Genomic DNA, 25,255 nt, shown 5'->3' on the forward strand with positions numbered 1-25,255 from the left:
GTTTTTGTCACTCTTGTGGAATGAATCCTTCTTGGAGGGGGGAGGTGACTTTTCTTAATGGCTAATATTGATTTAATAACCTTAATAACCTTTCTTTTTACGACTGTGGATGTGTGTGAAGTTCATCCTGAACAGGGTTTGACTTACTTAGACAAAAAGCTCCTCTCCCCCAGTGTTTGCATTATTAAAATACCTTTTCCAAGAGGAATATGTTGCATATGGGAAAGAAGAGGAGCACATCTTCGTTCCCAAGGCTGTCACCAGGCGTGAGGGGGATCCTGCTGAATGTTCAAGTCTTTCTTATTGCACAGGTCAAAGTTCCCTGTTGGAGAATATTCCTGCCCCTCCCTTCTGAGCAGGAGCAGCTGTGGTTGCTGCCTTTCTGTCTTTGAAGAAGGATTTTTTTTTTAATAAGTATGCAGGTGTTGAACATTTGTCCAAATGTCTGGTATTTTAAGAGAGACAGTAGAAATCGCCCTAGAAAAAAATTATTTCCCATCCATTTATCCCCGAGGTTGGATGGTGGTGGCATCCAAAAGGCAGCAGCAGGTGGAGCAGTCTGTCTCCCAGCTTTCCAGGGCTGCCTCAGGGCTCAGGTCCGTGTCTCAACCAGGTCAGGGCAGGTGGCCTCTTGTAATTGTGTCCAGCTCCAGCCTGGAGCCAGAGAGAGAGAGAATTTAACTTGGCTCAATCTGTCATGAAACTTAAACCAGGTTCCAAAACCTCCCCTGTGCTGAAGGTAAAGCTGCCCAGGGCCTGCAGCCTTTCAAGTGGCTGCAGCTTTGGGAAGAAGCCTTTGATGTTTTGACTCCTGGGCTTGTTTTATACACACACACTGAATTTGGGGTGTCCCGTGAAAATAAACAACTTCAGAGAGTGTTATCCACAAACACGAGGCTGAAGGCAGGTGGTGGTTTTAGCCCAGCAAGTTTTCTGTCCTGTTTGTGCCTCAGCAGAGGCTTTTATGGCCATTGCCAGACTAAATTGCAGTTAAGCTTTAGCTCTGCAAAACCTCACCCCATCCTTGTGGTCCTCCTGAGTTACCTCCCCTTCGTCTGCAGGTCCCACACTCTCCTTTTTGACCTGTATTTCCTTAAAATTCGTTCTTAAAACACATCCAGCCTTCCTGGACTGCTGTGCCCTTCAGGAGTGCCTCCCAGGGGACTCTGTGAGCCCATCCATCCCCCTCCACCTGCCCTGGCTCTTGCTTTCAGACAATCCCTGCACCAGGGAGAGGCAAAGGCAGATGAGTCCATCCCAGCATTGACTCCCAACCTATAAATATCTTTTCCTCTGAGGTAAGGAGGGGTCCTTAGACTGGATGGAGCCAAGCCCTTCCCAGGGAACACACCCTTCTCTTCTGTTTGTTTTTTTGTTTGGTCTTTTCCCCTCAGAATGGGGTTCCTCTTCCCATTGGAGGTGACTCCTCCCAGCTGAGGAAATGCCTTCCCTGAAAAGCCATCAGTGCATCCCTGACTACATCACCAAATGGTCAGCTGTGCTCTTACCTCAGGGGAACTGTGAGGAAAGATTATTTTTGTTAATAGGATTTTTCCACTGGGCTGTAATTACCTGCTGCTACTTGCAGCTGGCCAAAGAAAGAAAACCAGGAGAGGCTTCAGTACCTTCAGGATCACACCAAACAGGCCCAAGGAGCGGTAGATAAAGCAGCTGGCAGGCTGGAGGGAGCAACTCAGCTTCAATTTCCTTTTGTTCATGGGTCTTTGCACCTGCCCTGAGCTTTAATGAATGTTTCACAGAGCCCCAGGAACCACAAACATTCTGAGTGCTTCCCAAAGCTGCTGAGGCAACTCCTACCCAGGACCATTATTTTCTTCTCAGGTGGAGGTCTCTGCCTCATAAAGAGATGCAGCTGCTGCAGTGTCCTCACCTGAAGGGCAAACAAAGACAAGTTTAAAGTTTTTGTTGTTTGTTTTTTTTTTTCCCCCCATCATTAAAAAATAAAAAATATGCTGATCATTTGAATTTAAAATAAAATAAATACATAAAATCCTTTGCTTGACCACTGAGTGAGGGAGCAGCTCCAGTTCCCACAGCCTGTGCTAGAGCCAGCCAAGGATGCTGCCCAGGGTCTGTCACAGATTTTGGCTTCAGTCCTGACCAGTTTAGAGCAGCTGTGGGACAGGCCCTGAGCCTCCTCCCCAAACCCTGGGAGCCAGCCTGGAGCTGCAGGGAGGGAGGGAGGGAGCCTTGGAACCCCCAGCCCTGCTGGGCACAGCCCCCCTCCTGCTCTGTCACAGCATCCCCCTCTCCCCACTGCCAGAGGCTTCCCGTGCAAGCCACTTCCCTGTCTGATTCAGCCTCGGAGGTCTCTGTTCCAGTGGGATTGCTCATTTCCTCACCGGGCTGGGGAGGTCAGCTCTGCCATCAAACGCTCCTGCTGTGTTTTTCCCAGCATTTCAAAGGAAGCTCTCAGCTCTCCCAGCTTCTCTTACCGTCACCACCAGAAAATTGTGTAATTTTTATTTATCTGTTCCCTGCTCGCTTATCCATTCCCCCAAGGAAGGGCCAGGGCTGTGTTTTCCAGCTGGGAAACAAGGGCAAGGATGTTAAAGCGAGGAAAAAGAGCAGAGATGAGCTTGACCTTCGGGTTTCCAGGCTGATGCACTAATCCTGAATCACCCTTCCTCTCCCACCACCACACCTACCACTTCGGTAGCATTAAATTCTCTTGTCAGCCCAGGAGAAAATCCATCAGCCTGGAAGCTCAGACTCACATGTGCCATGAGTTGTTCATACTCTGATAAACGAAGATAAGCCACCCACTGTACTGATGCTCAGAGGGTGGAATGACACCAGAAGGAAAACCAGTAATTCCTACAAGCTGTCGTGGCAGGAGGGAGGTCATTTCTTCATATTTAAACATCTATTAGGAAACAGTTGTCAGCACATTTCCATTTCCAACATCCAACCCTGCACAAGGGTAGAGGATCAACAGGGTCTTCAGGCTCCACGACACAAAACTTCATTACCGTGGAACATTTCCTGCCTCCTAAATGGATTTTTGTTTGCCTGATTAGGTTTAATTTTTATTTATGGCATGAGATTTGCAGCGCGCTCCAGCCCAGGAAATGGGCACCGTGTGCCCAGCACAGCCATTCCTGGTGCATCCCATAATAAACCCCCTGCCTCTGTGACAAGAGCAGAGACTTCCCTCTGCAGTGCCACCCTGCAGGCAGCACTGAGGCTTCCTCTGAACCCCAAACCTGCTCTGGTTTTACGTCAGGAACAAACTCCTGGTTTCAGGGGATTTGGGACCTGCCCGAGTAACAAACCCCAATTCCACCTGCTGGGCATCACAGCAGGAGGGGAACACCGGGCAAGTCCTGCTGTGCATCCAGCTGGACAGTGGAGAAAAAAAGTGCCAGCGGAGGGATGAGGAACCTGGATGTGCCTGCCTGGAACAGCTGGGTTGAATTCCTGGAGAGAAGTGGACTGAAGCTGTGCCTTCCTCCCAGGAAAGGGCCCTTCCTGCCCTGAGCCCGAGGAGTAAACCACAGCCTGCACCTCCACATGGAAAACTGCTCAGAGCAGAGAGAACAGAAGCCAGAGCTGCCTCTGAGATCCCTCTCACTACCTCTTCATCTCCATTTCCATCGCTCCAGGGATGCAACTTCCAGCAAAGTGCAGCAATTTAATAACCACTTACTGGATTAACACAGCAGAGACCAAACCTCCCTTCAGGTGGGTTATGAAAGCCTTCCTGACCTGTTCAAGTCTTGCTTCCTGGGAGAGAACTTCTGATCTTTAACTTACCCTGTAAACCTGGAGCATCACCAGCCATCCAGGATCGCTTCCAGGTCCCCCTTGTGAGCCTTGGGGCTGTGAATACACTCTGAGAGACGTGACAGGGGTGTCCTTACCAAGGCAACCCTAAGGTAGGACCAAAACATCACAAAAAAACAGCCCCAAAACAATTAAGGGCAAAATACAGAGTTTTCAAGCTCCTGGGCTCTCAGCTCTGACCTGTTCCCAGCAGGAAATGTCACTCCCCTTTATCCCTTGCACGACAGAAACTTTTTTTTTCCCTGCAGGTGAATGTTAAAGGACAAATAAACAATATCTAAATGTCTGCCTTCTTTTTAAGTGTCTCAACCATTTTTTTATTTGCCTGATGGATTGGATCCAGGTAAGGAAGGAAGGAAGGAGGGAGAGAGGCTGTTTTACAGCACACTGTTTGTTCTGCTAACAAGGATCATAAACACCAAGTGTTTGAGTGGCACAATCATAACCCGGCAATAACAACTTAAAAGCAAAGTTTATAGTTCAAACAATGCAAGTAAATATTTTGACATTTGCTCATTTGTTTGATTCTTGTTCAAATAGTTTCCTACTCACAGTACACTGGGATCTCCTTAGGAGTGGTTGGAAAAAAACCCTATTTATAGTGGAATTCTGAGAAGAAACAGCAGAGCGTCATCTCAGAGGAGCATCTTCAGCGGGGCAGAGCGGCTGAGGAAAACATCAGTGTGGAACAAATTAGTGATGAAGCTCAAAGAGGGGGAAAAACAAAGAAAAGATTGATGTATTTACCAGGGGGCAAGAGCAGGCTCATGGCAACATTACTGACAGAGTCATTTTGAACACATTCACTCTCCTGGCGAGGACGTGTGGTCCTAATGCTACAGCACCACTTTTTGGGGGTAATACTAATTAGTGAGTTTGTTCACTCACTTTCTCATCTATTCACCTTCATTCACACCTCCCAGCCTGCTGTGCTCCCCCCACCAGGCCGCTCTTCCCAGCTGTGCCAGAGGTGTTTTGGGTTGGACATGCAGGCTCTGTTCCCTGCCTGCCCTCGGCCCTGGGGCCGATATGGATGAGCTGTCCGGGCTGGGAAAGTTGTGCTGCTGGCCCATGGACCCCATCCCGGGCTGCTTCCCAACTCAGCACTTCCCAAGCTCCGCATTTCCTTCAGCCAAACACATTCCCTGTAAAGCACAGGCGGCTGTGTCAGCAAAGTGCCCGAGCTGGACACGGCAGCTCCTCCCAGCCCGTGCCAAGGACACAATCACTGCCTGCCGGAACGGGCAGTGGAAAGTGCTGAGAATGTGAGGAAATCAGGCAGAGTCCTCCATACAGAGGTGGTTTTCTAAGCCTTAATATACATAAATCTGCATGATGTGTGTGCTGTGGCATCGAGGTGCTTGCATGTAGCATTTTTATCCACAGAACAGAAACAGCAGCACAGCGAAATTCTTTCAACTGAAGGCCTGGGAAGTTGAAATGATAGCAAGTCTGGAAACTCAGCAATTCAAGAAAAAAGAGAAAAAACACTTATATCAAGCCCCATCCACCCTGGCACTGAACGCTTCCAGGGATGGGGCATCCACAGCTTCTCTGGGCAACCTGTGCCAGGGTCTCACCACCCTCACAGGAAAGAATTTCTTCCCTCTATCCAATCTAAGCCTCTCTTCCAGTTCCAAACCCTCGCCTCCTGTCCTGTCACTACAGACCCTGTAAGGAGTCTCTCTCTCCAGCTCTCTTTAAGCCCCTTTAAGCATTGCAAGGCTGCTCCAAGGTCTCCCTGGAGCCTTCTCTTGTCCAGGCTGAACCAGTCCAGCTCTCAGGATTGCTGCAGCCTCTGGGATTCCCTCAGGGGCACCTTGTCAGGTTCCCATGGACTCACACATGTTCAGGTTCCTCAGATGGTCACCAACTTGTCTCCTACAATGGGAAGGACTTAATTCCCCCAGTCCCTGCCTGGAGCTTCAGGGGATTGAGAGGTGTGGGAAGAGGAATTACCACGGAAAACTGAGGCACAAAAACTGTGGAATACTTTGTGTCTGGCAGGGAGGCAGCTCAAGGAGCTCACGTCAGTGAAGACACAACTCCAGGGCCTGACTCGAGTCCAAATTCTTTCCACAGGACGATAAGATAACTGGGATCTTTTACGCAATCCAGGACATCATTTCTCCTTCATCTCCATATGTTTTCCCAGACTTAACTCCTTCCATGCAGGCTCAGGAACTCTGCTGCAGGAATGCTCTCGGCAAGAGCACCTTCCACCGGCGTCCCGGGAGAAACGCTCCCCAAGGAACGTCCTCTGCCCCTCAGATGGTGCCACGGGTGGAACCTGGGATGGTTTCCTGGTGCACCTGGGGGTCACTGCACTGTGGGGAAAGAGAAGCAACGACATCAAACATGATTTCATTGGTTAAAATAACCATCCTGCAGCGATATCCACAGCTAACAGACACTGACCTGTATCAATCCTGGGCTGCACGTCCCATCATTTTAATTCAATGCTCCTGAAAGGAAGGCGAAGGATTCTAATGACATGAGAGGGAACCACGCAGTCCCTGCAGCAACAACCTGCACCTGGATCAGGAGGAGAAACTGCTCTTCCTTGTGTTTTATACAAATCAACCCTCTTTTCATTTAAACCATCACCCTCTGTCCTGTTGCAACAGGCCCTGCTAAAAGGTTTGTCCCCAGCTGTTCAACCCTGACTGTTTCACTCACAACCATCTTCGAGGTTTTACTCAGCACAATCTTAGGATAATTAATTTTAAAATTGAACGTCAAAAGGTTTCACTGAATTGTTTTTTGATTTCAGTCTGAAGTCCAGGAAATCCCCAGCTGACCACAAACTATTTTTAGCGAATAATTTTTTAAAGATATTTCCATCGATCCCAATTCCATCCAAGGCATTGGATCGACACATAAAGAGCAGAGCTAATGTTTTATTTTTATGCAGTTCTTCAATCTGGATAAATTAAATGCTTTTGAAACTAAGCAGCACGTTGAGAAAAGGAAGTTGATTTTAGTTTGAACCACAATCAGATGCTTAATTTGCTATTAGTGATTGGTAGCATCGTCCAGCAGGGAAGTGGAAATTGGATTTGACCAGTGGATATGGTCACCCTGCTGCAGGAGACACTCCTGGAGGAGCTCAGAGTCACAAAAGTGATTAATAAACATAGCCATGAATTTCATGAGGGAAAAAAATGATATGAAAACCATCACGTAACACTTGAATCAAAGACCTGCAATTCCCATCCACACCAGAGCCCAGGACAGACCACAAACCCTTCAAAACATCATTCCCAAAACCCAAGTCAATGCCACGAGACAGACACGACCCTAAATTACAACACTTTATTGCAGCATTGGCAAAGGTCAGATTTCTGAAGCTGGTGAAGATCGGGCGGCATTTCTGTATGAAATGTTACAATTTTACAAGTCTCTCTTCCTACATGCAGAAACCAAAACCAGTGGTAAAAAGGATTTTAAAAGAGCTAGAAAAAAGGAATTAGTAGTAACATCCAGATGAGCTCCTTAACTCCATGAACTACCTCTACCTGAAAGCAAACAAACCCCTATGCTAATAAATAACAGATTGTCAGAAACAGACCAAGAAACCTCATTTCTACTTAGAAAAAAAATAAAAATTCTACTTGTTTCCAGACTTAAATCTTTTTTTTTTTTTTTTTAAACTTTTTTTGTTGGTTTCAATAGACACAGAGGCTTATCAACCCATGAAGATCAACAAGGTATTTGGATCCACTCCTCGACATCCTCCTGCTACGCTGACTGGCACGTTTTGGTTTTCAATGATACATACAATGGGCTCAACTATATCCCTGTCCTTAGGCTGGTGTCAGGCTGTTCCAAGCAGTACGAGTCAACACCCCGTGTTCATCAACTTCACTTTCTATTTTAGACCCCGACAGACATTTTGACCTCCTTGGCTCTGCAGTTTTCACCCCTCCCCACCCCCTTTCTCGCTCATCTGGCAGCAAAAGGCTCTTCCTTAACCCGAACCGTCCTGGCCGAGGACGGTCTGTAAGTCATCCCACTCGTCAGGGTTTCCTTCTGGATTCTGCTGTTGGCTCTGCGTGTTCCTACTGAAGTTCTGCAGCCCCCAAAGAACCTCCTTCCATCGCCAGGCGCTCCCTTCGGAGAGAACGGAGCCGGCGGCGAGTTCAGAGCTTCGCGTTCCCGCCCGCGGAGCTGCCAAAGGCCCTTCCCGTTCCGGGCTCATCCGTCCGACCTTCCGGCCGATCTCCGCCTTCACCGAGCCGGCCAAGTTCACCACCTCGTGCTCCGACTTCTGCTCCCAGGAGAAGATTGACCCTCAACGTGGTTCCCATAACAAAAAGCTTTTTTTGGGGGGGTGGGGGGGGAGAGGGGAGGCTGCTCTTTCTGCCCCACGGCCCCAGCCTGTCCCAGGTTTCCGAACGCTCTCGACTGACATGCTGAGATGTGTCCACTGCTCTCGTTTAATCGCTGGAGGACTCCACAACACCAGAGAAACAGGACCGAATGGAATGGCACCGGCTGCTGGCTCAGCGTCTCCTGCGGGAAGAGCGGACAGAGGGAACGGGGTCAGTGTGGCAGCACCAAAACCCCACGAGCCAGAGGTCACCAAAAGCACCTGCCAGCACTCTGATATCCCTTTATCCTCTGACACAGAGGTGCACATTTCTGTCTTCTGCACAGAGGTCACATCACCCAAAAGCAGGCGGATAATCTGCATCTTATCCTCCTGGATGAGCTGCTCAAACTATCGAAGCTGAGCTGGGAAATTGTTAAAAAATAAGTTATTTTAAACAGTTTTCACCTTTCTGGGCAGGTTCTTAATACCTGGAAGTACTGCAGGAATGTTACAGAGGGCTTTTTACAGGTAAATAACTGGTTAGAACCTTTTCAGAGCCGGCAGTTGTATTAATATCTTTCATCGTCCCTCGTTCATCTCTACCCACAAGAAGTCGCTTATTTATTTAATTCTCTTAACAACAACTGCCAGTTACTGTACCTGGGCTGCTTTTCAGCTCATTTCCAGACTGCAAATTAAAATTAATGATACACAGCAAAGCAAAACTCCAGCATTTACAAACCTCCAGGGTTACACACACAGATCTTTTACCATGTAAACACAGCAGTTCACGTTTCTTTACATCAGTGCACAAACCTCCAGTGTTTGCTGAACAGCCATTTCACCTAAACCTGTTTTTTACTGAAAATCTCGCAAGAAAAATGACACAAGGATGTTAACTAGACATAGTAACTCCTGCATTTCTTGTCCCAGGTGAAGCTTTCACACTAATCCTGTATTTATATGTGCTGCTTTGCTTTGATATCCAATATCTGTGTATTTTATTTAAACACATTGTGCATTTTTGCCACAAAGTCCTGAGCTGGTGCCTCACTAGAACTCACTGCAGAACTGCTTCTATTATTTGGTTTTGAGTACCTTTAGTGTAAAATAATTAACATTCCAAACCTTTGTGGCATGCTCAGTATCAGGAACACTGGCTGTGTGGATTCAATAGAAAGGACCCTTCATTAGTTTGGGTATTTTTAGTAGACCCGAGATCTCCCTTGCAGAATGCTGCAACTGAGAAGAAACTCCAAACATCACTGAATTGCAGGATTATGCTTTTACCTCTCCATTTGCCCTTAAAAAATAATTCTGCTGCTGCTGGGGAGGGAAGGAGAAGGGCTGGGAGTGGCTGCACGTGGTCTGATTTGGTACAAATGCCCCTCACCCAAACCAGCAGCTGGCAGGACGTGCTGGTGGCAGGGCAGCGTTCCAGTGATCACAGCAAGGTGCTGCTGCCAAAAATCTTGGTAGTGGTTTTTCCCAAACCAGGTATTTCACACTTCTGTCTGAAGTAGTAAACTCCATCCAAACCTGTTATTTGGCAAGGTCAGACTTAGCACACAGCTGTAATTAAAACCACCTTGAGCTCTACATACAAAAGGACTCGATTTTTTGCAATCTCTCCTCCCCCCTTCCCTTCCTGCTACTGACACAGTTATTAAATTGTATAACCCCCCCCCAGTCAATTTGTATAAAACTCCCTCCAGTGTCAAGCATTAACACTGTGCCCACACAGCCCACGTGGGACAGAAACACTCAGAACCACTCTGCCCAGACCATGGCTGGAGTAGGAAATGGAACCCTTGAACACAGACACAAACATCAGCAGATACAAACACCCCAGAGCAGGCTGTGAAATAATCACCAATCCATTACACTGTGAGGGCTCAGTCAGCAAAACATCACAGTTCAAACTGAGAAGTGCCCAGGAGAGCATCAATAATCAAGTCCTTTCTGCACATCACAAGAATCATCTTTTTCTTAACATGTGAGACCTCTGAAGTTAAGATTTCACACTTCTCCCTGATCCCCTCGTGCCCTCCAATCCCAAGGCTCTCTGCATTTCTGCAGGACTTTATTTCTTCCTGAATTCCTTCACAAACTTCCTTCTCCCCCCACCTCCTCTCCCATCGCTCCCTGCTTTGCCTCTCATGACTCATCCCAGCTTTGATGCTCTTTGTTCTTTCTCCCCTCATCACATTCACCAAACCTAGGACCACAGAACAGAAAATGCCAAGGCGTCCATGGAATTTCCTAACAAATCCCAATCATAAACTTCTGCACTGTGAACATCCCAAATGCAAAGAGCCCACAAAAGCTGCACTGGCCTAAGCAAGAGAACCTTGACCTGTGTGAGTGATTTCATGTTCTTATCTGGTCACCAAAAATGAAATGCCCCGACAAAGCCAAAGTCACGGTGAGCAGAGTGGGCTGGGAGCTGGAAGGTGTTTTGGGGATTGGTTTGGTTTCCAGAGGGCCACAAGACTGCAGGGAGTTTTCTTTGCTTGCTGTTGTTCTTATTTATATTGAAAGAACTCTTTTAAACCCAGACTCTTTATAAAAGAACATGGCTAATAAACATATTTTTGCCTGTCTTTTCCCTCTAAGCTCCAGCTGTGAGCAGGGCTCTCTCCACACTGATATTTGCAGCTGCAGGTTTGGAATTTCTCAGCTGTGTTTCAAAGGCCCATCTGAGTCAGAACTGGATCCAAATGATGCACTGGGCAGTGCATCAACTGCATGACAGGTGATGGATGAAATGTGTTTGTCCAGCAGGAAATCACGTTAAATTCCCATTTTTCCTTATTATCCATACTCTGATTTTTCAGCATTAATGCAATATTATATGATGGGAATATTAAGCTAATAAAATCCCAGCATCCTGTTATTACTGTTAGCCTTCATTTTTCTTTATTTAATGGGTTAAAGAGAAACAAGAGTCAGAGGCAAACAGGAGACCTAAAATCCCCACTGAACTTGAATATCATTTGGTTCCCAGCTTACACTTGCATGCCCAGAGGGACTCTGGACACAGGCAGGCCCCTCTTTACTAAACTTTCAAAGCAACAGTGAATTTTAAGGTTACTGCTTTTAATAAGGAGAGATTTAAAGAGATCAAACTCCTTGGCAAGGCCTGCTTTTCTATAGACAAATTCCTCACTGTAATTATTTTTTCTTTCTTTCTCGGTAATCAATGTTTTTAAATACATTTCATGTAATGTGGTTATTTTAACTTCACTTTAAAAATCAAGCCATTTAATGGATCTCAATCCTCTTTAAATAAAGGAAAACCTCTTTTTTTGAAGTGAGAGTCTGTTCATAACTGTAGAAGTGCATTTTCATGATAATCCCATCAACAAAAAAAAAAAATTACTTTAGTAAATTTTGTCTTTCCTGAAGGTACCAGTTTAACAGCCCAACAGACAAAGTCCTCTGTTAATACACAAATGCTACACAACTGGAGGCAAGAGAGAAAATGATTGCCTTCCCTGTGCTGCTGAAGCAAATCGAGGAACCCTACTTTTAATGGAGTCCCAGTAAATTATCTTTAAGGCCAGTCAGTCCCAGAAAAGAATCCCCACCTTACAGGATCAGCAGGTCTCAAAACCTGAGGCAATTCCACACAAACAGAAATAAATTCCAATTTTTGATCCAGCCTTTTGCACACACTAAATAATAGGAAACCTGACAAAGCCTGTCGATCTCACTGCATTTACTTCAATAAAGGAAAAGGGCAACAAGAGATGACAAATAAAGTGAACACTGCAAAAGATTTCTCTCGTTTTTTTTTTTAAACATATGGAGCTCATTGCTAAGCGAGGTCCAGTGGTTCCAGGCCAAAAACAAAGAAGAACACCAGGCTGCCTTAATTTCTGAAATCAGTTTTTCCAATAGGCAGATCTGGATTTAACTTTCTAAAAGGTGTTCCAAACACAGTGCTCAGGACGTGTTTAGCAACACAAAAGCAAAGATAAAACCAGCTAATTGATTTCTCTACTCTTAAGGCTCCCTGAAATGCAAGAAAGGCCTCATCTCTACCTCAGTTATGGAACCTTTCAGGTTGGACTTTACAGCGGAAGCCACCAGGAAATTTCCTTGCTCAGGTTATCCCTAATCTCAGGAGATTTGAAATAAAAAAGTTGCACTCCTTAAGGAAAGCAACAAATTATTATGTCCTCTAAGTTTGAGTTCTTGCAGCAAGAAAATAACACCTCAGTTTTCAGATACAAAGAAGCAGCAACACAGCAGAGCTCACTGATGGAATTGGTCACATCTGTATTGCACCAGTTGGTTCTGCCACGTAGGAATGTGAAACCTGCTCCAACAGACACTAAAATTGACAGCTCAGTTCCCATCTGCTGTCAGCAAGACACTCCAGTGTCCTCAGAATCCACAGGGTAACTCAGCTGAAACTTGAGGGTGGTGTGGGCAGAGACTGCAGTGCAGCAGGCACAGGCAATCTTCAATATATCCTATAAATCAGAAATCCTAAAATGCAGGTGACTGTCTATGCCAGTGGGAAGGCACTGGTGGACCCACAGCCTCCAGTAAATAAATCTCTGCTTAAATACCTTTCAGCTGGAGTTCAGAAAAGTACCATTCCCTCACTGCGGGCTGAGACGGCTCAGCTGAGGCAGAACAAACACTGCAGCGCACAACAAATAAAATCCACCTGCTGACACAAACTTCCTGGTCTCTGATCTAAGGAGCTCATGGATTGAAAGGAACAAAGGGCAAATTACATAACATAAAACTGCATCAGAATGGGAAGCACATGGCACAGCTATTTGCCCCTCAAACTGGACAATGTCTGACCCACTTCACAGCGAAGCCCTAAATTACACTGTCCCCAGAATATCTGAAAAGAAAAAGTTTTCTAAAGAACCTGCATTTAAAAGAAATCCACAAATATCACATCTACTGGTGTGGCTGCTGTATTTAAAGAATAACTGCAGTGTGCTCCTCGTGCAGGTTCCAGGGCTTTGGGAGAGGTGACAAAGAGGAGAAGATTGCACAGTTATTTCTGGAACACCTGCAAGTGTTGTGGCAATTCAGTGTCACTGAACAGTCTGTATTTCTAGGACAGCATTAGGGAACAGTGGTATGAAAAAACTAAATGGAAAGTACTGCTCATTTTATGGAGTTACATCTTTTTAAAAAGCATTTCTTTTAAATTGCAATCTCTTAAAAAAAAGAGGTGGGTGGGTTTTTTTTTTATACAAGCAGTATCTGTATGGGGTCTCAGAGGAGTGAGTGCTCATCAGGACACCGTAAAATGACTATAAATGTGTACCATGAAGCTGGCAATGCTGCTCTAACACAGGATCAACACATACATTAACCTGTTTGAAGTTTACAAAGACAGAACCATCAGCAGGTAAACTGTCCCTTCCCAGTTGCTGCTCCCATCCACCCACCTCCAAAATGGGCTTGCAAAGAAAGCAGAAACATGAAAGCAAGTCTGTGTTTCACCTGAAACTCTGTCTATTCAAATTTGTGCTGCAGGGTTAATTTAATGGTTTATTTGCAAGCTTGCTCTGATTGAGAAAAGCCCCTCTGAGATACAATAAAGCCTCAGAACAACTATTGGGCAATCTGGAGTGACTCTTTTTGTGTTGATGCTGGTTTTGGTACCCTCTTGCACGCCATAAACTGCAAGTTCTCCTCCCTTCTCCCACCTTTTCTATGTTTACTTTCCACTCAGGGCATCAGATACACAGGAATAGCTGTCAGATTCCCCAGGCAGAAAGAGCATAATGGGAATTTCTTGAGATACCCCAAAATACCCTCTCACCAAGAAAGCACTCACATCTTTTCCCCTGCAAAAAGAGGCTCAGATTCTACCAATCATTTCACAGCTGAAAAATAATCCTCTGGCTTCCAACCCTCTGTCAGGGAGGTATTCACAGACACATCCAACCCTCTGTCAGGGAGGTATTCACAGACACATCCAACCCTCTGTCAGGGAGGTATTCACAGACACTGTGTTGGAAGCAAAAGACACAGCTCCTTTTTTTAACAGAACTCTTCAGAATGGAAACCAACAACGAATCCACTCCACAGATCACTATCCATGTCAATTATGGAGGTAATTACTCGCCCAGAACCAGAATTACCACATTTAAAGGAAGACTGTCCTACCTCCCACCGGTTTTAAAGATTAGATCAGCATTAGGTGCTCCCTTGGGGTGCTGGTACCGAGGCCGCCGTTCCCGGTTGGTGTTTGCCGGAGCCGGACGCTGTGCCAGAGACTGCAGCATTTCTGGAATGGCAGACAGAAGGAAGTTCAGGACAGTTTCTGTGCATCTGTTTACAGAGGAATTTACAAGCACATTTCACTGACGTTTAGTAAAAGAGACCCTACTTACACTTTGCTATAGAGTTGACACTCCTCAAGTTATTCCACAACAGATAATGAAGAGAAGTTACTGAATTGCATCGACGGCTTCGACAAACCCAAACCACCCAACAATATGAACCTGCATTTCCAGGTGTTCCTACAGAAGGAACTGCCAGCAATGGATTTAATCACAGGTGCTTAAGAAAGGGCCTGTGACCTTTTCTCTCTCAACACATCAGCCACCACTTTCTCCATCGCTGATCAGGGACAAAGACTCACAGCGGCACGAGGGGCCTCGCACATCAAACCTCCCCGAAATAGTAACAATGGCCAACGCTGCTGCCAATTAAAGACTCAGCAAGGAACCTGGCCTAAAATTAGGCAGTTCAAGTCAGGTATTTAAGTCTAAGCTTGGCATAATTGGATCCTTTCCTAGGGAAGGCAGGCACCTGAAGAAGGTGACTCAGCTGACCTACATTGCACCAGCTGTCCCAGGGACGGAGTTTTTATCACCAGGAGGAAGAATGTGGTGTGTGCAGAGAGCAGCCCCACTTACCCAGTTTAGCCCTGGACAGCCAACTTTTGGGCTGTTTAAACCAGAGAAGTATTGTATTTAGGGGTTTAGTAAAACTCAATTTCTAAAATTTCCTTTCAGTTTCTAATGATAACAAAAATGCCTCTTTAGCAGGCTCAGTTAATGGTTATCAAGTGGCCAACATAATTACAAACACATCCCAGGAACCACCAGGTAACCCCTGCCCATCTGCTGGTGCATCCAATGGAAAGTATTCCCGACACTCCACCTGTGCAAGGATCGACCCCACTCAGCAAACAGACAGATGGGATAAACCAAGGGGAAAAGTGGAATAAGCTGTTAAACAGATTATGTTTGAAAGTCTGCTCTGTCTGGTTCTCTAATCTCTGGTAATCTCATTGGAGACACACACCCATCACCTGCTGCACACACACACACACAAACACTTCACTGCTCTCCGGGACTCGCAAAGCGAGGGACTCCAAGGAGTTTCTCTCCTGATTTCTGGAATGCAGGGGAAGCTCTCACTAAGTTATCCACCCAATCTTCCATTAACTGGGAAGCTGTGACTGAGTTAATACCCAGTGTTGGTGTCAAGAGCCCACAGCCCTTGCACTCATGCTCTGTGCACTCCCAACACCCGGCAAAGGCAAAGAAAGCCACTGAACACACTGCTGGTCCTTGTTTGTAAACACCGGGAAACAGCTCCAGGAGAGACCTCCTGAACACCGGGAAACAGCTCCAGGAGAGACCTCCTAGGAGAGACCTCCAGGGGCAAGGAGGAGACTCAGGAAGGAAATCAGAGGAGGAGATTCCAGCCAGGTGCTGGAAGCAGGGAATGAGCAAGTTCAGGCATGTTCTGTCTCGGGGTTTGTGGGGAGTCAGGAACTGGGAAGGTCAGCACTGGAGGAGGGAACAGGAGGCACAGATGGTAGGAAGCACAGTGTGTTATCCATCACTGAACCTCTCTGGTTTTACTGAAGTAAAAAAGAACCTCCACAGAAAAGTACCAGCCTAAACTAGAGAGCCACCCAGTTCCCACTATTTCTTTAAATTAAAAAAAAAAATGTTTGTAGCAATACAATAAACTTTGCTAAGCATGACATCATTATCTGACACTGCTTTGAAGTGCATTGGTGAATCTCCATCCATTACTACCCAGTGCAGGTGAAAAAACACAAGTGTATGTGCAAACACTGGGACAGCCCCCAGGCACTGTGCCAGAAATGGAGATTTCTGTCTCCTCTGGGAACTTCAAAGCTTGACACAGAAATTTAAACCCAACTCTTCCCTTCAGTGGGTTAAGAACCTACTTGTCACAGACAAGCTGACTCTTCAAAAGTTGACAACCAACTGCTCAAAATCTAAATAAAAAGTAATTCAAAGAGGAATGTAATTTGGCCTGTTTAATTTAACTTGATTAAAAGGTCCTCTTTGGTTTTACTCTGTATATTACCCAGGTTAATAAGATGAACCAACAGCTGTTTTAAAAAGGGGTGTCAATTGTGGAAAACCCCTTTTTCCTCTATGTTGATTTTCCTCCTATGCTTTATACACCTAGAAAATCTGAGAGAAAATGATAAAAAAAATTGTCTATTACTGTTATCAATTGGTATCAGTTGCTTGATTCTGTCCAACAAAAATTAATCAATGTGTCCCTTTTTTGGATAAGAAGCACAACTACTCACAATAAAATCCCTGATTAAACAGATTCATTTGAAAGACATCACCAAAGTCACACAACAGGGCATAAAACCCAAATGCCTTGACCAGTAAAACTATTAGAAGTATCTAATGAGGAAAAAAACCCACCAAGAAGTCTGAGAAAAGCACTTAAATGTACAATTCTGGAGTCTGCTCTTTCTCTTCCTTTTTCATGAGGGGGCTTTACAGGAACAGCTTGTCTCAGAAAAGCAGTTTTAAGCTAATTACCATGTTTAACACTAAGAATATATTGTGTTACCATTTCAGAGCTCTGCAGACACTCACTCTGGAAAATGCTCCTTTTTACAAGTTTAGTTCTGGTACTATCCAAGTTCTGCAAGGAGTGCTGGATTCCATAGTGCTTGTACAATCAGAGCTGCTTTAATTTAATTATTTCCCATTTCTTGATGAACAGTGACCTTTCACTAAATACCTTAAATGAGATTTCCTGCTAATTAACTACTTATACTGTGATTGCCACCACACTGCAACATCTTTATCAAAAAACAAAAAAAACAGAGCAAGAATTTTGGAGATGTTGAATGGAAACATGAAAATAAGAGCTGAGTATCATCAGTTCTGCTGGTCTGGCTTTGGTTACTGTCCAAGCAGATCAAGAGAAGTTGAATCTGAAGTAAAAACAACTCAAAACAAACCACCCAGCCCACCAAATGCACTGGTTTAGGGACTGTATGATCTGCTGTACCAGCTGTTTGCTTCAGTCTGTCCAGGTTCCAAAATGCCTGACTTGCACATCTTCAAAAAACAAATTAGGTCATGCCATTTGTGTGAAACTTTCATTTTGTTAATATATTCTGATGCTCCAGATTTGAGGACTCTTAGAACTTTGACAACATGAAGCTGAGGTGACAGTTTGTGTTTCTCAAGCGAAGGTCACCTCAGTATTTGCAAGTCCCAACAAGACTAATGAAGAGTCTAAATACTATTACTATCTAAAATACCTATTAATAGCTTAAAAATAGTTTAAGTTGCACAGAGTTCATTCCTCTTGTATTCAACTCAGTCGTCTCACAGCAAGCATCAGATTCATTTTGTGTTATTTTTAAGGAAACGATCTCAGTTCTTCCCCTTTCCCAAAATAAATGGAAATCCTGACATCTGAGCCCCACTTGAAAACCCCCTTTCATGGAAGAGCTATGAAAACAAGTCCAAAGTAAACAAGGAATGCCTGACACCAAACACAGGTTCCCCCAAGCACTGCAGATCAACACTCAGAACCTCAGCTGCAAATCATCCCACCTGACATTTTCTGCACATCCACGAAAGCTGCCCTGAAAATGCAAATGAAATCCTCTCTGATTCTCTTACCCTGGTAGTCCTCTTGTTCCTGCCGTTCATTGATATCCAGAGTGAGCTTTTTCATCCTCATCCTCTCCTCCTGTTCCGCCTGCTGCTGGTTCCAGTGGTTTGCCGCCAGTTGGGAAGACATGGGCACATTTAGGATCTTGAACTGCAAGTGGAAACGAGTTTTTAAATACCCAGCAGGGAAAGACACACCACAAAAGCATCCAAAATACAGAGAGGTCACAGTTATTGCAGTTGCTTCTCCTGCCAAGCGTGGTGTTTGTTGGTTTGGTTTGAAGCTCTGCTTCACTTGGAGCAGCAGGAGAAAATGGAACCCACCCAGACCCCAAAGACACAGGAAAGCACAACCACCTTTATTTCTTCTCTTCACACCAGCCAATGTGCCCAAGAGAGAATCACACCGGTCTGGAGATGAAAGCACATGAGCTGGCTCAGAAAGATGCATCTCCCTCCCCAAGGTCTCTTCCCTCCCAAGAGATGAAGCCCCCCACGCAGAATTCCTGCTACAATCCCCTGTGATGAAACATTCCAGGCATCCTCTGACATTCCCTGGCCAGCACTTTTCTTTTAATGGGTAATTCTGGCTCCCCAGCGCTTCTCATTAGTCTGGAGACAGCTGTGGTGTCAAATTGAATCTTTTCTTCCTCATCCACACTCCACATTCCACACTTTATCTGATCTGCCCTGAGGTCCATCAGGTAACCCTGGCACTCCTACAGAAGGACCCTCTCTGGAAATTCAGATGAGATTTTCAGAGAGGTGTAAGGAAGGTGTTTTCTTTTTCCTCAGACTCAGAAGATTCAAGTTGTTATTCCTATAGATTTAATTTCTTTTTTACAATTGTTCCCAAATAGAGAAGTGATCCTCAATCTTATCTGCAACTGAAACAACAGCTCTCAGAAAACCCTTAATGCTAAAGTTTGAGAAGGTTTTTATAAAAATTTGACTCTCTCCTTCAACTGCATGCCCATTAGACATAAATATTTCTGTGCTGTAAGAAGGGAAATGCACTTAAAGATAATCATTCTCAATATTCCCTGAACGACTCTGAATCCTGCTGCTTGTTCCCATCATGGGAGATCTATTTCCCCAGAAACAGAAGCAAATTCCCGAGTGTTCTTTTCTGTTCCACTGTCAAAAGCTGCAGATGGAAAGATACATTATCAGAACCTCTGCTGAGGAGGTTTAGAGTAAAACAAACCCCTCAGTGCCTGTGGTTGGTACTTAATGCAATGATTACTGAGCAATCTCGAGGTATCTCAGACAGCCCCACCAGCAGCCAGGGGTGAGGGTGAGAAGACTCCAAACACTCAGATGCAGCATTTGAAAATAAACTGTGTCTGAAACAGCAAAGACAAACTCTTGCAAAGACCTGAGAAAAACCTGGGTGCAGTGACCCCCTAAATCCTACCAACTGCAAGAGGTGTTTAGAAGAGAAAAAACCAGACAAGATATTTGAGAGTAATAGCATATTATATTGATTATAAATACAAGCTTGTTATTAAGGTGTGCAGGGAAGAATAAAGATGGAAGTTGAAATTCCAAGAGCAAAGGAAGCTTTAGTTACTTATTGCTGAGCAGGTTGTTCCCATAGATCAGCAAATGAGCTGTAGGTGAACTACACAAATAACTAATCCATTAGCAGCATTTCATGATAGAAATCATTCCTTGGCTTCACCATTAAGCTCCTCATCCATTTTAATATGTTCTTTATATTTTCTCTGTTCCGTGGATTTATCAGCTTAATGGGATTGGTGTTTTCAGGCAAGATGCACAAAGCAGAAAAAAAATAAAACCCAACTGTAAATGAGAGAAACAGAAAAACAACAGCCTGGTAATTATCAAAACATCAGTGACTCACTATCTCAAGGCAATCAGCTGCCACCTGAAATCAAGTCACTGATGACAATTACTACAGGATGTGATGATTACTGAGCAACTGAAAGGCTTCCCATTTGCACACAGTGAAGAGGTGCATCTAAAACCTCTTCCAGGACCTGTGAGGTGGGGGCAGGACAGAGGGTTCCACTGAAGGAAGATCAAAAATGACTATTCAGAACACTGGATTATTACAGATTTAAAGAAAAAAAAGATCAGGAGATAAAGATATAAATGAGACAAAGAATTTCACGTTCAAGGACACACCTGACCATTCCATTCTTTTAAGAAGCCTTGCTAAGGACCTTTCAAACAAAAGGAGATCTTCTGTCTTGGGTATTAACCAAACTTCTTGACACTTGGTGACTTCCTTTTTACAATCTAAATCTCACTTCATTTCACACCTACCTGGCATAAAACTTCTTGGCTGGTTTCCCAAACAATCAAATGGTATCAGACAGAGCTCAGCATTATGATGACATTTTCCCTTTGCTCTCCCACGGCTCATGAATAATTCACAGTGCTATTGTCTAATTTCAAATAACCACATAAGGTTTTAGGTTCTGCTGCTACCAGTTTTGTAAGTTTTCAGGATAAAATACGGTGTCCTTGTCACTACCAGCCTGCAATGACCATTAATTCAGGTTGTTTGCAGCTGGTAAATACCACTCAGCTGTTCTTGTGTTGCTTCAAGAAACCAGCTGTCAATGCTGCACTGAAATCTGGCTGGACAATGACGTGTTGAGTATTTGGCAACTGGACCTCAACTACCAGATATCAACCTCTGGAAGGAAGCACAGCATGAACGATTTCCATCAGAAGGTGCTTTCTAACAGCGCAGATTTCTCATTTCAGCAGAGCCACTAACAAAGAACATGGAGCCCAAACCCATAGTGAGCTGTTTGTCACTCCAGTGACTGTGCAGATGAAGTTACTCACAGCACCCCCCCAGCTTGCTGCAAACTTCTTTTGTTTGTAAAAAGCTGAAAGTTTACAGCTCTAAGCTACCAGTGACCTGTGCATCCATCACTTCAAAACTCTGCACTCGCTCTGCTCACGCAGATTGCAAATAAAGTACCGTGAGACAGAATAATTATTTTTCTTTTCAACTCCACCTCTTCTTTCCTGCTTATTTTTCTATTAAAACTGACTACTAAGACACATTTTTTTTTTCCTGAATACAGGAGCATGGACAAAGAAGCCTTTCATTAAGTCAGGAGCTGAAGGAGTCTATAAAGCAACTGTTTTCTGCATTTCTAGAAACGTTGAGAGGAGTTTTGGCAGGAAGAACCTACTCCCAAAACCAAATATTGGGGGAGGAGCAGGGAAAAATCCTGAACAAGTTCTGCTTTCTTTTTAGGCCACATACCAGCAATATTTTCCCCTCACAGGGAATACGAAGATCCCAAAATTCTTTGCAACTACAGATACTCCTAGTAAATTATCCTGACAATGTTAAACACCATTTTTTTGGTTTTTTTTTTACAAAATCTTAAATCCCTTCTCAGACCAATGACAGCAGTTAAAAATCCCCCACTCAAAACTTCTGTAGAACTTCAGAGACAACATTCAAATTCTAGGAAAACACAACAACCACTTTCTACATGGGTTTTTTTTAAGTGTCTCTCATAGGAAGGAAGATAAAGACAGGTTCAGGTTTATAAATCTCAGCTGTCAATGCACTGTCACAGCTCAGGGAACAAAAGTAAGAGCCAAGCAATGACGCTGATCTAAACACTGGAAAGGCCCAGATGCCTGGAATGAAACAGTGCCTGGGGTTTGCTTGCCATGGTAACTCAGAGTCATTCATTTCCACCACCAAACTGGACAACCAGAATGAAAAGGTTTCTTTAAAAAGATCTAAACCATAGGGAGAAATTCTTGTGGAATGTGTGAGGTGCTGAGCTGGAGATGATGCATTTGCTGAGATAGAAAAATTCAAACATACACTGGAGAAAAGGGCCAAGACCAACACATAGACTGGCTGCATGAAGAATTTATTTGTTTTATCAATACCCTTTCCAATTAAGTTCCTCCAAGAGGTTCAGTCATTCTGGAATAGTTCCTAAAAATATCTTCAGAGACAATAATTCTTTTTTTTTTTTCGCAAATTGAACAAATTCAGCCAAGTGGCAGTTACTTAGGAAGTGGAATTTAGAAAATGCCATATATTTTTATTTGAACCTGAAAGTGTTTTCAGAAAAACTTGTAGAATCTTGAAGATTCTAGAATATTCCTTTTTTTTTTTTAACCCCTACTCCTTTCAATGTTCACTGGCAGCCCACCAACCACAGCCCTCCATCTTCCACAACTATATTTAACATACAGGTCAAGACATAACAATCTCCTACTGGTGTAATCACCAAATGTAAATTAGTAATGGCATAATCCGACCGTGCAACTTTTCTACATCATTTCTACAACCAAGAAACTACAGATGGCATTTCCTATTTACCAAAATCAATCCGTTTGTATCCTACCCTGAGAAAAGGATGAACAAATAAAATAGCCTGTGACTTCAGAAGTTAAGAGTGGGACTTTCAAAGAAGCGAAAGGATTGTATTTATTTATATTTATTTATTTATTTATTTAAGGTGTCTGTACCTTCTGGAACCTCTCACCTGCTGTTTGTTGCCTTTCCTCGTTAACATGACAAAGGGCATCGTGTCCCCAGACTCGGCCTCTCCTTCCCCACCCGCGAGTGGGGGCCCCTTCTTGAGCTGGCTCTTGAGGTGCAGAGGGATGGCAACATCCAGCTGATGCACTTTCACTGACTCCCCACTGCGTTGCTGCCAAGGGAGAGGAAATCCTGTCAGTGCTCAGATGCTGCCACAGGATGGCAACAGTCGGGCTGTCAGGACTGTTCAAGTCTCTCTTCCAGGAGAACCAAGTAATACAGAAATAAATCTCTTAGGGTTTGTCATATTTCCCTTTAGTTTTCCTTGCTTGTGAAAAATAAAGTTACAGGCAGAGAATACTTCAACTATAAAGGAATTTTGGGTAACAGTCCCTTGGGGAAAGAAATCTAGAGACCTGATGAGACACACTTAAGAATGGACATTCTACAGTCAAGATTTTTTTGGTAGATGTATATTCATTATACTTGGTATACTCAGTACTTAAATACTTACCTGATGTGTCTAAAACAAACAAACACAAGGATTAAAAGGCTATGTAAATTTAAATGCATCTGCATTTTAAACATACTAAATGTATTAAAACCTAGGATAAAGTCAGAAGTGTGGCACAGTATCTGCTGCAGTTATTACTGAGTCAGTAAAATATATGTTGTATATTCCCTGGGCAAACAATACAATTAAAAGCTATTTTACTAAAAGCCACTCATCCAAACATGTCAACTGCAGAGAAGAGGAAATAATGAAAAAAACCCATCCATGTTCTTTAGTATGGTAAGCTAAGCACTAATCACTTATTTAAAGAAAAATCAGCTACAGTTAATTGTACATTACATTATGAAAGTAACTATTTATACCTGAAGGTTTTCCAGCATCATTTTATCCAATGCCTGAATGAAATCCTCATCCTCTGCACAAGGGACATGCTTCAATCCTCCTCCTTTAATCATTACTTCCTATTGCAGTGGGAAAAAAACCTTCCATTACTTTAGTTCCAGAAACATGAATATTTGGTCTAGAAATAAGTGGGAAAATATCCTCATTGCTTCTGTATCATACACAAAAGGTTTAAAACACCAAATTGTTCAAGAAAGAAGTTTTCAGCCTCGATTATTTTCTTGAAAGACAAATTGGCCACTCCCAATATTCTGACATACTCGTGTGTACATGTGCAGATGAGTGTGGACACATCCAAGACGTGGCAACAATATAAAGAAAACTCTCTGCCCTCAACACACCTATTTAAGTCATTTCCCATTAAGTCTGTACAGTTAGATGGTATTTTCAAGACAGAAACTACCCTGCAAGTATTTGGAAAGCACAGCATGACAACAAAAGTTTGAAGTCCCAACACATTGTTTGATACTGTTCATTATTTTCTTACTGTGTAACTGCAATCCAGGCTCAACCAGATGCACATTATCTGCCAATCCCAAATTCGTATTTTAGGAATTCTGACCTCCTGGCTTGTCTCCTTTTCTGTTCTGAGATCTAGTGGAGTGTAACTAATTTACCTTGTTGTATCCTATCACTCTGCTGCCACTGCTGGCATTGCAAAACCATCCCTTGCACAACATTTTCCAGTCTGGTTACCTGTGAGTGTGCACAGCCCTGTGAAAACACCTCGTAGTAAAGCTGACAGTATAAATATTTTCAGAAGGTAATAACCAACCTTTGCAAAGATGAAAATAAGCTCTAAAATGTATCTGAAAGAATAACAGGGAGGGTTCTTGCTGTGTTTTCCCAGCTATGTTATGAGCAGCACTGGCAAAAAGCACTCAGTAAAGGAGGCAGAGGTCAGGTCAGGGCTGCCCAGTGCAATACACACCGTGTTCTCCTCATCAGTCTCGTTTTCCTTATTGGAATCCGTAAGATAATCCGTGTTTTCTTCCTCTTCTTCCTCACCTTCTTCTTCCTCATTTTCAGAGCCCTCCTGAAATATTCAATTAACAATTGGTAACCATTTAAAACAAAACAGGACCACTTGCACCTGGGTTCCTCTTACACATTTTCCACACCTGTTCTCCCCTCTCTCCATCTGAACGTGCTCAGTTCTAGTAAATCTATTACATTTTTTATTTAATGTTCAGTCTGAACTCACGGGGCTTTATCTGACAATTTCTAAAATGTACAGCAGAAATCTGGGAGCAGAGGCCAATACCCCACATGGTTGTGCTGCCACTCAAGAGGGAATTCCACAAGCTGGAGGAATGGATTGGGAAGAACTCACCAGTTCAAAGAAGGGAAACACAAAGATCCCCAGAGGTCCCTTCCCACCCCACAGCTGTTTGTGGTTCTGCTGGTGCTAATTTGTGGCTAAAGGCACAAACCCAGCCCAACTTCAGGCTCTTTAACACTGAGAGACACAGCTTGAAAAAGGCTTGTTAGCAAACCAACCAACCCAAGCACCTGCAGAAAACCCTGGTTCCTATTTCCTTGATGAAATCGTTTTCTCGTAACACCACCATTATCACGTCAACTCTGCTGTGTCACGGTGACAACTCAGAATTTCTATGTACTTGTCTTTTTTTTACTGGCTCCACCACTTTTGAATCAAAATACTATTAGCACAGTAAACAAGGAAGGTTTCTATGCTCCATAAATCTTTTACTTATTCATATTACACAGGCATACTCTGAACAGCTGTTATTTTTCCTACCTGACTGCTCTGACATCTAGTCAATACATTTGCCTTAATAATCTTT

At 43.9% G+C, this 25,255-nt stretch overlaps 1 protein-coding gene across 2 annotated transcripts in view; it reads right to left on the reverse strand.

Annotated features, from left to right (window-relative positions):
- Positions 1-7,108: 7,108 nt before the first annotated feature.
- UPF2 (UPF2 regulator of nonsense mediated mRNA decay) overlaps positions 7,109-25,255 on the reverse strand; it is a 50,541-nt gene continuing 32,394 nt past the window's right edge. Inside the window, exons 17-22 of one of the 2 annotated variants that reach the window (XM_050324118.1) lie at positions 24,379-24,483; positions 23,408-23,506; positions 22,536-22,703; positions 18,040-18,181; positions 14,273-14,393; positions 7,109-8,322 (exon numbers count right to left, since the gene is read on the reverse strand). In XM_050324118.1, the coding sequence (XP_050180075.1) occupies positions 8,313-8,322; positions 14,273-14,393; positions 18,040-18,181; positions 22,536-22,703; positions 23,408-23,506; positions 24,379-24,483 (645 nt within the window). In that variant the 3' untranslated portion in view covers positions 7,109-8,312. Of the gene's footprint in view, positions 8,323-14,268; positions 14,394-18,039; positions 18,182-22,535; positions 22,704-23,407; positions 23,507-24,378; positions 24,484-25,255 lie in introns of those variants that run through there. The other variant, XM_050324119.1, reaches the window with a different exon arrangement.

The sequence above is a fragment of the Myiozetetes cayanensis genome, unplaced genomic scaffold, assembly GCF_022539395.1.
Source record: "Myiozetetes cayanensis isolate MyiCay16 unplaced genomic scaffold, myiCay2020 scf3, whole genome shotgun sequence".
NCBI classification, from domain to species: domain Eukaryota; kingdom Metazoa; phylum Chordata; class Aves; order Passeriformes; family Tyrannidae; genus Myiozetetes; species Myiozetetes cayanensis.